Consider the following 12,080-nt stretch of genomic DNA (forward strand, 5'->3'; position numbering starts at 1 on the left):
TTAGCCGTAGATCGACTCCACACATTCGGCAGGACCAGAAGATGTCCCTGACAAGCTCGAGTGCCCGTGAGGCCGCACAGGCTGCAAAGTCCGCCTCGCACCTCCTCGCCACCCTCCCCGTCAGCGCCCGTAATGACGCCCTGACAGCCATCCACGACTCCTTGGTCGCCTCCAAGGACGCCATCCTGGCCGCGAATGCCAAGGACATGGACGCAGCCCGACAGGCCGCGGCTGATGGGCAGCTGTCGCAGAGCCTGGTTTCGCGCCTGGACCTGGGCAAGGCGGGCAAGTGGGAGGATATGCTCAAAGGCATCTTAGACGTGCGCGGGCTGGACGACCCTCTGGGCGTGGTCGACCTGCGCACGCGGCTGGACGACGGCCTGGTGCTGGAACGTCTGACCTGCCCCATCGGCGTGCTGCTCATCATCTTCGAGGCCCGCCCTGAGGTCATCGCCAACATCGCCAGTCTGGCCATCAAGTCTGGCAATGCCGCTATCCTGAAGGGCGGCAAGGAGAGCACCCACAGCTTCGTCGCCATCTCCACGGCCATCTCCGCCGCCCTGGCCAGCGGCAGCGTCGCCGTGCCCGAGGCTGCCGTCCAGCTCGTCACCACCCGCGACGTCATTCCCCAGCTGCTAGCTCTCGACGCCTATATCGACCTGGTCATCCCACGCGGCGGCAACGACCTGGTGCGTTACGTCAAGGACAACACTAAGATCCCCGTCCTGGGCCACGCCGATGGCCTGTGCTCTGCCTACCTGGACCGCTCCGCCGACCCCAAGCTGGCAGCCGCCGTCGCCGTCGACTCCAAGACGAGCTATCCAGCCGCCTGCAACAGCCTCGAGACCCTTCTGGTCGACGAGGGCGCCCTTGACGGCGTCTTCCCCGCAGTCGCCGAGGCCCTGCTCTCCAAGGGCGTCACCCTCCGCTGCGACGCCCGGACCAAAGCCGAGGCGGGCAAGCTGTCCACCACGGGAGGAGGCAAGGTGGAGGACGCTCAGGACGCCGACTACGACACGGAGCACCTGGCGCTCATCCTGGCCGTCAAGGCCGTGTCCGGGCTGGACGAGGCGGTGGCGCACATCAACACGCACGGGTCGCACCACACGGACGCGATCCTGACGTCGGACGAGGCGCAGGCCGAGCGCTTCATGACGGCCGTCGACTCGGCCGGCGTGTACTGGAACGCGTCGACGCGCATGGCCGACGGCATGCGGTACGGCTTCGGCACCGAGGTCGGCATCAGCACCAACAAGATCCACGCCCGCGGGCCCGTCGGGCTCGAGGGCCTGACCATCTACAAGTACAAGGTGCGCGGCACGGGCCAGGTGTCGGCTGTGTACGGTGAGGGGGAGGGCAAGAAGCGTTTCCTGCATGAGAAGTTGCCTTTGTAAGGCTTGGGTGGTTGGTATTACGGGATGTTGGTCAAGGTGTGGCGTTTAAGGATGGAGAAAAGTGTCTTGGATCTCAAAAGGGGCATTGTTGCAGACATGGAGGAGTAGCAGAGAATGGGCCTTTCCGAAATACACTTTTGATATTCCCAATTTAGTTCACAGCTTACCCGCAGCCCTCGATGGTTGGCTTTCTGACTCAAGGCACAGTAACAATGATCTTGCCCCTCGTGACATTCTTCTCCATCAGCCGGTGCGCCTCCTGGATCTCCTCCATCTTGAAGACCTTGTCCACAAACACCTTGATGTCACCGCTCACCATTTCCGGCACGTAGTGGTCGAGCCTGTCCCGAAGGTGGCCCTGGTACTCCTCGTCACGCGCGCGCAGCGTGCTGCCCTCCCAGCGGATGCGCTTATACAGTATCTGCGCGACGTTGAGGTCCTTGAGCTGCGCGCCGCCCATGAAGGCCAGCTGGACGATGCGCGCCTCGCGGGCCGCGCAGTCCAGGTTCTTCTGCACGTAGTCGCCCGCGATGTAGTCGACGATCAGGTCCGCGCCGGCCCCGCCCGTGGCCTCCAGCACGCCCTTGGACCAGTCCTCCTCCCTGTAGTTGAACGCCCTGGTAGCCCCCAACTCCTTCTCGATGAAGGCGCACTTCTCGGCGCTCCCGGCCGTGGCGAAGACGCGCGCCGCGCCCGCCCGCAGGCTGAGCTGGATCCCCGCGATGCTGACGCCGCTCGCGCCGGCGTGCCACAGCACCGTCTTGCCCTTGAGGTCGTCGAACCCGCCGACAAAGTGCAGCGCCTGCGTCGCCGTGATGAAGGTCTCGGGCACGCCCGCCGCGGCCTCCCAGGACAGGCCGGACGGCTTGTGCAGCAGCATCTTGGTGCTCACCGCGATGTACTCGGCGTAGGCGCCGCCGTACGCGAGCCCGAAGACCTCGTCGCCGACCCTGAGGCCGCGGCAGTGGTGGGCCTCCTCCGAGCCGAGGGCCTCGACCGTGCCCGAGAACTCGACGCCCATGATGGGGCCGGCCTGCGGCGGGAGCGGGTAGTGGCCCTCGCGCTGGATCAGGTCCATGCGGTTGAGGCCGAAGGCCTTGATCTTGACCAGGGCCTGGTGTGCCGCGGGGGTGGGCTTGGGCACCTCGGCGTTGATGAAGAGGTTGTCGATCGGGCCCTTGCCGCCCTTGATGTCTGGCCCGGATGTGAGTGCGGGACTCGCGATTGGTCTTGGCAACCTGGCCGGGGGGTCACTTACCGACTGCTTTCATGTATTCAGGCATGTTGGCTCTCTTTGTGTGAGTTAATGAGGTATATATCTCTTGTTCCCTCTTGATGTCTTGACCAATTTGACTGCCGATTGTTCGTGCCGTCACTGGTGTCGCCAAGGCGGATGAGTAGTGACGTCGACGTGAGAGTTAGCAAGTGGGTTTGACGTGGGAATGTAGTTGAATTTGTACGTTATGTCCTAACCCGAAGACTGGTACACGCATGACGTTATCACGACCTCGCTTTCTGCGCTTACTAATTGCGCTCCTGCGGGTTTTTGAAGCAATTCGAGCATTTAGACCACTCAGGACGTTTCCGTACCGGGGCGACCGAGAAAGTGGGGTCGACGAACGGAGAACGGAGCACGGGCAGGAGAGCCTCGGCACCCCGGTCGCGTCGGATCAACGTCGCCTGGCGACGGAGCACGAGCTACTCCCCCCTCATACATCACCGTCTCTACTAACAGGCTCGCCCCCTCACCCCTACGTTGCCCTTTTTCTCTTCTCTTCTTGCGATTTCGGTCAAACGGGTTGCATGAGCGATCGAAATAGAAAAGTCCTAGGCAGCTCTGGCTGGCCAACCACTTGACTTCACCGCCGCCTTGGTGATACGGCAGTGGCCAGCTCCATGTTCAGCTCCGGCCTGAGATTTGGGCTCGCCGCTTCGTTCCAACCACCGCAGTCTGCCCAATGATGCCCAGATCACAGCCTCATCCGCCCTGGTCGAAGCGGCCCAGGTATGCGGCGCAGCGGGCAAGCTTTGGACCTCATCCTCACGCTATGGTTGAATGCCAAGCCTGCATGAGATGATCGAGCGGTTAATTCTGGCGTACCGGGTTTCCGTTGGGGGCCTGCAAGCCAACTTGGATCTTTGAAGCTCTGCCATTGCCCACGAACTTCTTATCCCCTCCACCATCAGTTTGGGCCAGCATGTCTTGGTCCATGTCTATCACGCAGGTGGTCTACATCAATTTTCGACATTCAATCAAAATTACGATCCCAAAGCCTGCTTCGGTCGCGCTGCTGCTCGTCTGCTCTCAGTTCCGTCCCTTACAAGGACCTTCAAGGCGCCTTCACCTCTCACCAGCGCGCATGCTCATGGAATGGAGCTACTTGGCCAAGCACCAGGATGAAGAGAAGCCGCCTCTCCCGTACCGTACCGGCGCGACATTCCCAGCTCGCACTTGGGATCCTCCGCTGGAGGGCCTTCCCGATGGTCACGCTTGGGACGAAGGCGAGCTCGATCAGGAGCTCCAAAACGAGCACCCCTTGGAGACATGCGTCCGATACACAGGAGCCACGCTCTCCAAAATCAACGCCTGCGAGTGGAGCCGGGCTGAGCGAAAGGCCATCATGAAGGCGATTCTTGATGGTGATAGTAAGATGCGGCAAGCTGGCGGTCTCCAAAGAGATTTGGTGCCGCGCAACGTGATCCTCCAGGGCCAGCCTGGACACCACTTCTCAATCAAGTTAATCGACTTTGACCACGCATACTGTCTGTTCGAGCCTGAACCAGATGCCGAACTTGAACCTGAACCACCCTCTGATATCGTGGAAAGATGGTCAGGCGATGCTTTCATGTATGAGGATGCCTTTAGCGATATTGTTGATTGGCCGTGGGATGAATGGCTACACGAAGTGTATCTAAGACCAACGGAATGATTTGGGATGGAAGCTCGTGCAATACAGTCACAAGCCAACAGGCAGTGAGGTGTACTTGTACAGACCGCCCAAGTAATACAATGATAATCATATGATCCAACATCCTCTCCCAATCGGCAACATAGAGAATCCACAAATGAAAGCAGGCGGGATGGCCGCCAGTCGGCATGGTTTTAAAAATCGAAGAGATAGGCTCGGGTAAGAAGGAGAGCCCTGACTGAGGCCCAAAATATCCGCCGTTGGTAAATTTTAACTTCTGGATATAGCCCAGCTGACACAAGTTTCGATGGTTGGGCCAAGGCATCCCTGCACTGGCCCCTTATCGATAAGCCCCTCCTGTCTACACCTGCAGCCCAGAGGGCCAGGGCAAACCTCTCCTTTCTTCCTTTTCTTTTTAGGCCAGCCTACTCTTCAAATCCACATAATTTGGTGCACAATTCGAGCCTCCGTGCCGTCAAGCCCAAGTGACGTCTCGGCTGTCAAAAGCTTGAAGCCTTCCGATTTATCATACCACACATTGCCCAACGCACCATGGCTTCGTTGTCAGCCCTCACCATTTACCTCTTTGGAGTAACGGCCTTTGGAGCCGGAGCACATACTCTCTTGTTCTCGGGCCCAACAACACCCGAGATGAAAGCTAATTCGCTCGCTGCGATTGCTATGGGTATCTACTACCCGCTGGCCGCCTACCAGGAGAACCGTGCCTTCTTCATCGCCACCGTCCCGATGCGCTCGCTGTCGGCCACGGTGTTCTGGCAGCAGGGTTGGGTGGAAGCGGCGGTCTGGGAGGGTGCGGGCGCGGCGTTGACAGGACTTGCACTCATGTGGCAAGCATGGCGCGAAAGCCTTGCCAAGGAAAAGAGCCACGCTTCTTGACCCGCGTCGCCTACTTGGGCATCAGAGCTTCCTATGGGGACGTAATACTCTGTCATACGAAAAGCACATGGGCACGGTGGCGTTATGGGTTTTGCGTGTCTTTTCGATCACTACCAGGCGAGGCTGTGGCAACACTTGATGTGTGAAGGTCTACGAGGATAACTGCTCACCAAGCCTATCCTGATGGAGAGATGGGGCAGCTTGTATCTCTTGTGAACGCTTTGGGGTTAAAAGAACGGTCCCTCTTGGCCGGCAAAATTATTAATTAGTACAGAATTAACTGCTAAGGTGATTTCTGGCACTTAAATTTGATGATCTCGCTCCTTGCGGCGGTTTTCATTGATAAGGTAACTTCCAAGTGCTAGATGCTTAGACACTGGCCAAAAACCCATTACCCGTTACCCGCCACCCAAATTAAATATTTACCTCCATAAGAACCTCCGTTTCAGCCCTATAATAAAATTAAAGGAACCGCGCTTTTGCCATTATGAAGAACGAATCATACTGCCTAAGTTAATAAAAGTACTTTGCAAACATTATCTTTAGCCGGCCAAAGATCGCCATATTAAGTAGCTGCAGCATATGGGCAGATTAAATAAAAAATATATATATTACGTTATATTATAACTTTAAAGCCTAAGTCTTATTATATAAAGAATGGATATTCTTTCTTTTATTAATGAATATAAAGCTTATTGATGCAGTATGCCCCTGAAGCCTAGCGTGGTAGGCTTATTATGCCCCTAATAAGCCTGTAAAAGAGCCCCCTGGGCAACCAGTGGGTCCCTCTCCCTTTTGGCGCAGCGGAAGATTTCGCGACTGCATTACTTATATAATAACTGGGAATAAAAATTAACTTGCCATCCTTTATAAAGTAATTATTTAAGTTTAAGCTATATATATTTATATTATTAAAGCTGTTAAGTCTTTTTTATGCTTTTTATTTCATTTTTTCTTATAATTTTAAGAAAGATTATATTTTGTTATTATACTTTAAGTTTAATATATTTCCTTAAAGGTTAATATTTAATACTATTATATTTAAATGTCTTTATCAACGAAGTCAACGAGCTTGCGGGCCTTCTGAAAGGTGCGATCAAAAAGATGGACAAGAAATTCGGTGACTACAGTCTTGACAGCGGCCGTGTGCTGAGCCGAGGTCCATTGTTCTACTCCTACAACCAAGCCGTGCCGCCTGCAAGGAAAAGCGGAAAATCAACTCCTAGGGCCACTCAGACCCCTACGAATGGGCCCCAGACTCCTATTCCGGGCAATGGCCCGAGAGGTCACCATGGGCCGCAGTCCAGTGCCTTGAGTCTGTCGCAGTCGATCAGTGGCGACTTAGGCCAGCTCGACGTTGCTGCGGGTGCTTTCGGTGATCCAGGTCAGACGGTGAGTGCTAGAGTAGAAAGTGCTCAAGAGATGGGGGCGGCAGACCAAGAAAAGGCTCTTGATACGGGAGTCAGCAGCTTTCCAAAGAAGAGAAAGAGAGAAAGAGGATAAATGATAAGGACTTACGTAGCTTAACTTACTAGATGGCATAGCAATGGACATTCATTTTATATGCAAATGCAGACTTCAATGGAGGTATTTCAACTAAATCAGGTGAACATCGTCTGCTACATCGCTGGAAAGAACTATATCTCACTGGGGCAGCTAACTTAGGATACTCATTAGAATGACCAACAAATGGAATTGGTATTCATTTATCCCTTATTTCAGCTTCCGAGACCGACCAAGAGCTCCAGGAGCTGATCTATCTACCCAGATATGTGGTTTGGGGGCCTGGAATCTAGTAGCAGAACCACGCAGTGACAACACAATGAACCAGATGAAACGGTGTGGCCATCTGACAGGGACCTGTCCACTCAAAGAGTCCACAAAGACTTGCGGTTGCGTTTGTTTGACAAGGTGAACAGAAGCTTGAGTAGAGACCGGTTGATGGATATTTGGTACCCAGGGAGCATTTTCACAGCAGGACCAAGAGGAGCCCTTGACCCCCTAGTTCTTGTCCAGAAAATCGCCTCATTTTCGTCTTAGAGACGGGCGGTGGCTCGTGGGATCTGTTTGATATTGGACATGGCGTGGTTGCTGGAGCGAGGAGAGGCAGACGAGTGATCGCCCGCACTTCTCAGCAAAAGTGGGCCTGATAACCAGTCCCCAACCTGCCTGGACAACACGAGGATAATACAAGACTCACCAGAATAACTTCCCTGGCGTGCTGGCGCGTTACTTGCTCCCAAGAAATCGTTGTTCTGCTGGGCGAATGTTTACTGATGAATCAGGAGGATGACCGTCTTGGAAGATGTACAATGGTGTCTTGGCCCCGCCGGGCGGGTTGGGGGAAATTGCGCATCCGCCCAGGTGCTGGGATCAATACGATGAGGAATCTTGGTGGACGGATGGATGTGCTTACTGACCCACTGAGCAGCGATTGGATCCTCCGCGGCACCAGAGTCTTTGCTGTTGAATGCTATCTGGTGGATGGAGAAGGAAAGGGGCAGAGGTTACTGGGGCGCCATGATTTCTCAACCTCTGGGAGTGTGAAGCGGAATTTGACCGCGTAAGCTGCTCTATCTGACTGTATCTGCAGGTACGAAGCCATCCGAGCATGCCCAGGTGGCCGACGGATCGCTGCGCCAGACCGTGGTCAATAGATAGTCTGCAAATGGCTTCGATTCAACAATTGTCAACTCTGGGCAGACTGGCAGACTTTGAGTGGGAGTGAGGGGCGATGGATTGTCTGTGCCGTTGGGGCACGGTCTCTTCGGAGATGTGAGTAAGACAGGTCGCTCGGCAATGGTCTTGGATGGCGGGAACCCTAAACACACTTGCCATGCGCTCTCTTGCATTCCAGCATCTGTGAGCGAGAAAGCGATTGTGGAGGTGGGACCGGCCAGAGAGAGACGCCAACTTGTTGAAATTGACTTGACTCCTCACGAGAGCCTGTGGTCCGACATGGGCGGCAGGCGAACTGGTTGCATCCCTTTTCGGAGGCCGAGGGACTGGTGGGCTGGCTGACCACTGCTAGCAGAACTGGGCACACCCAATCGCCCGTCACCACTGTTCATTTCCGATTATAGCAGCCATCTCTTCCGCCAGCTGCAGTGATCGCCGCCTCGCCTCGCCTCGCCTTGCAGGCCACGCGCAAGATCCGACCCTGCCTGTACCTGGGTTCTGGGGTTCTAGAACTGTTGATCGGACTGGGGGCCGAAATATTGTCCGAACCAAGAACACAACAGCCCAGACAACTAGACAAGCAGAGGGGTCCTCGGATCAGCAGACAGTGACACAAGTGGCTTGACGTGCTGCTGTGCCTGCATATCGCTTAGGGTGCTACCGGACCGTGTTGCCATGCGATCGCAGATGGGGGCCGACTGACGGACAGAAGGATGAGTGACGGCCGACTCTTGTTAAGGACTTGAGGGTAATTTCCCAAGCCTCTGGGCCATGCGCACCTGCACAGTTACGAACAAGTTTTAGCCCGCGGGCTAGTCACTAGCAGATGTTCTAGCCTGCCAGGCTTGCCGAATCATGGCCGTTTGGTTCCTGGTTCCTGGTTCCTGGATTCTGGTTCCTGCATTTAGCTCCCAGGGCTGTGTTGCGCCTTCCGCCTTCCGCCCTCCTCCTCTCTTCCATGACGTCCGATTCGACCAGCTTGCGCCTTCCCCTTCCCCTGTCAGCCTGCAGCTGCCCACCTGGGCAGTTGGTGGCAGCCAGGCACAGAAAATCCTGCAGTAGCCGCAGCGGCAAGCGGGCAGCCAAGCGGCATGTCCCCCTTATTTCATCTCATCTCATCTCATCCTTGTTTCTTCTGCCTTCTTCCCCGCCCAGCCGTGCCTTGCAGCACAGGGAAGGGCCAGCAGTTCATCCAGTCAACGTGTCAGCCCTCTTCCAAGGTTCCATCGAAACCCCAGCTTTCGGGTAAACGGTCGTATTGCAGACCACACCCCTACCCTGCCTTGCTGTCACCGGCAGTCTGGAAGTCGGGCATTGTGATGGATTCGGACTGTCTTGTCGCCCGACATTGTTGCGAGTGGCCCGAGAATAGACGGTGCACACGCACACACGCGCGTGCGCACTCCTCAGTCGTCAGTCAGACCAGCTTGGCCGACCTGTCTCAGCGCTTTGACTGCTGACTGGCGAAGGTTCTGACTCTGTGAGCTTGTCACGACCGTGGCAGGTCTTGGGTCGCTTGTCCGTTCGCCGCCCGTGGAATGGCTGAACATTCGGGTCCCTATGACTGTCGTCACCGCCACACGACAGGCAGGAGGGGTAATTCACATGCCCTCCCTCTCAACTGAGTAGACTATCGACCGCATTTCTGTTGGTCCAGGGGCTGTCTGTCAACGGTGATCCGAGATCTGGAGAAGGGCCCCATGGGCCCCATGGCAGCTCCACCCTGCCCTGATCTTGCCCAGCTGGACCCATCCATCAGGCACGGCCCCGAGCCCACTCGATCCACCCTTTCAGTCTCTCCAGTCTCTTTGACATTTTCGAGATCATGGCCCTGGCTTTCCGTCTGCCAAGCTTTCGCTACGCATCACTTCATTTTAATTTCACCTCACTTCTCTTCCCTTCTCCTCAGTCCCATGGAGACAGTCGTGCCACCTTATCCAGTCAACCTCTGGAGGAGGTGGGAGGCCAGGCACAACACGACTATTGGGCTGACTGCTGACGCTCACCATGAAGGATCCGAGGTTCCTTTCTCTGTTTCTCTGTTGATGGATGGATGGGCAGCACCCCTTCCCGTCAACGGCTAGTGGGGCATCCCATCCTGGCATGCCTGGCAGGAATCCCATCTTCTGATTCGGCGGCCGTTAAATAACCTGCCGGCCAAAAGCAGCGAAAACTGGATCCTGCACAGACCCTCGCCCAGTAGCGCCCACCCCCCTACTGGCCACCCCTGCTCACTGCTCTCCGCCATCTCGCCTGCACCGTCCCATGGCTCAAGCCCACCTAATCTCCCGAGAACCACCCCATCGTCGCCTTTTGTATATAAGACTACGGCCTCGTGCACTGTCGGCTCCTGGTCCCTCCCTCCCTCCTCCTTTCTCCTCCACCCTCACACTCACTACCACTCGCTAAAACCCTGACTCTCGAGTCAATTTCATTCGTTAATCAGCTCTCAACAAGACCAAGGAACAACAGTTCACGAAACTCCAACCCGACAACTTACAAAGTCACTCTTCCGAGTCTCTAATTCTAATACCCGACCCGACCGTCAAAATGAAGTTCTCCGCTGCCGCCGTTCTCGCCGTCGCCGCTGGCGCCTCCGCCTGGGAGAATGTCACATACACCACCGAGGTTGTGACTGCCATCACCACCTTCTGCCCTGCCGCCACCACTCTCACCCACGCCGGCACCACCTACACCGTCTCCGAGGTACGTTTGCGACGAAAGGGGCATGACCTGACTCGGGGCGACTATGGAATAATGAGCCAGGGAAGCCATGAACAAATGTCGCAAGATTTTCGGCAAGACTTTGGACATGGTACTCCGCTCATTGCGAAATTCCATCCTCCGACCTGAGCAGCGCATTCCTCGAAATCCAAGAACTATGGACCTATGGCTAATATCCTGGCAGGCCACCACCCTGACCATCACCGACTGCCCTTGCACTATCACCAAGCCGGTCACTACCCAGACCTCGGTCGCCTGCGTCACCTGGTGAGTTTTCACAACCGACACGAATGAGACCCCAGAACGCCATGCTGATATTTGTGACCTACAGCGCTGTTCCCAGCCCCCCAGTCTACCCTAACGGAACTGCCCCCGTCGCCGTCCCCACCACTGCCCCTGTCGGCACTGGTGGTGTCTCCGTCCCCACCACCACCGGTAGCAGCCCCGAGACCACCTCGCCGATCGCCACCGCTGGTGCCGGCAGGGCCGCTGCCCTGTCCGGCGCCGGCCTGGCCGGTGCTCTGGGTCTGGCCGCTTTCTTCCTGTAAATTTCAAATTTTTGACGGGGAGAGGGTGAGAGGACCGGTTAGACCACGCGTGATGACCTAATTAGAGCGGCAAAAGGATACCAAGGATTTTACTTTTCTCTTCTGCATCGCCTATTTGGAGTTCGGACGGCCATCGCGTTGCAGGGAGGACAAGGGTACTTTGATTCTCTGTAATTTGTTCCGGATGGAGGATTGTTGTGTTGTTGATCTTTTCCTTCGATCTTGACAGAGCACTTAACCTGCCAGTGTCAGGCCAGAGGAAGGCAAGAAAGATACCATTCTCGATCTCGATATCTGGAGGAATCCCCAAAGGGTCACCAACGGAGGGTACATGTTCCCCTTCTTGGAAGACTTTGACAATTCTAAACTCGTTCCTCACTATACGTTTTCAACAGCCACAAGCTGCTGATCTTTTCCAAGAATCTGCTGCTGGACGTTTTTATGGCCCCCTGTTCAATGTACAATTTCCAGTGTATTACGGCACCAGACTGTCTGTACATATGTCTTTCCTAGATAGGTGGGTAGCCCAGATCTGGTGGCTGACGTATTATTATACACTGCTGGGAGGCCAGTTTTGGTCCGGCACAGAGATGACTCCTGTCCCTCTTCTCCGTCTTGCGAGCATAGTCACTTGGTTGTTTTTGTCAGGGACATGTCTCGGGCACGGTAGATCTGTGCTACCACGGTGAGTAATGTTCAATGACTGGTTAATGATTCTGGGCAGACATGTTGCTTTTGAAGCAAAATGTCTGGGGGAACGGCACAGACCGGGCCGCATGCGCCCATGTCTTTGTCTTTTTACTTTTGCTCGTCTATTCCTGCCTTCTAACAAGGTTTTTCATATCAATGCTGCCTGTCTGCCTGCTGTATCGGCATGTCAGGGAGGAAGGGACTGCGGCGCTGGTGGCTGCGGGATGGAGCACTCAAGG

At 55.6% G+C, this 12,080-nt stretch overlaps 5 protein-coding genes across 5 annotated transcripts; 4 read left to right on the forward strand and 1 right to left on the reverse strand.

Annotated features, from left to right (window-relative positions):
• Positions 1–41: 41 nt before the first annotated feature.
• Positions 42–1,394, forward strand: INS49_012218 (uncharacterized protein; the record flags this gene model as incomplete). Its single annotated transcript, XM_043172923.1, has 1 exon — positions 42–1,394. The coding sequence occupies one exon, from the start codon at positions 42–44 to the stop codon at positions 1,392–1,394; it is 1,353 nt and encodes a 450-aa protein (XP_043022220.1).
• A 196-nt stretch (positions 1,395–1,590) lies between these two features.
• Positions 1,591–2,677, reverse strand: INS49_012219 (uncharacterized protein; the record flags this gene model as incomplete). Its single annotated transcript, XM_043172924.1, has 2 exons — positions 1,591–2,588; positions 2,653–2,677. The coding sequence occupies 2 exons, from the start codon at positions 2,675–2,677 to the stop codon at positions 1,591–1,593; spliced, it is 1,023 nt and encodes a 340-aa protein (XP_043022221.1).
• Positions 2,678–3,754: 1,077 nt separating this feature from the next.
• On the forward strand, positions 3,755–4,324 carry INS49_012220 (uncharacterized protein; the record flags this gene model as incomplete). Its single annotated transcript, XM_043172925.1, has 1 exon — positions 3,755–4,324. One exon carries the CDS (start codon positions 3,755–3,757, stop codon positions 4,322–4,324), a length of 570 nt encoding a protein of 189 aa, XP_043022222.1.
• Positions 4,325–4,855: 531 nt separating this feature from the next.
• Positions 4,856–5,200, forward strand: INS49_012221 (uncharacterized protein; the record flags this gene model as incomplete). Its single annotated transcript, XM_043172926.1, has 1 exon — positions 4,856–5,200. One exon carries the CDS (start codon positions 4,856–4,858, stop codon positions 5,198–5,200), a length of 345 nt encoding a protein of 114 aa, XP_043022223.1.
• A 5,229-nt stretch (positions 5,201–10,429) lies between these two features.
• Positions 10,430–11,151, forward strand: INS49_012222 (uncharacterized protein; the record flags this gene model as incomplete). Its single annotated transcript, XM_043172927.1, has 3 exons — positions 10,430–10,585; positions 10,788–10,870; positions 10,935–11,151. The coding sequence occupies 3 exons, from the start codon at positions 10,430–10,432 to the stop codon at positions 11,149–11,151; spliced, it is 456 nt and encodes a 151-aa protein (XP_043022224.1).
• Between the last annotated feature and the right edge of the window lie 929 nt (positions 11,152–12,080).

Source organism: Diaporthe citri (genome assembly GCF_014595645.1).
Source record: "Diaporthe citri strain NFHF-8-4 chromosome Unknown scaffold_6, whole genome shotgun sequence".
NCBI classification, from domain to species: Eukaryota; Fungi; Ascomycota; class Sordariomycetes; order Diaporthales; family Diaporthaceae; genus Diaporthe; species Diaporthe citri.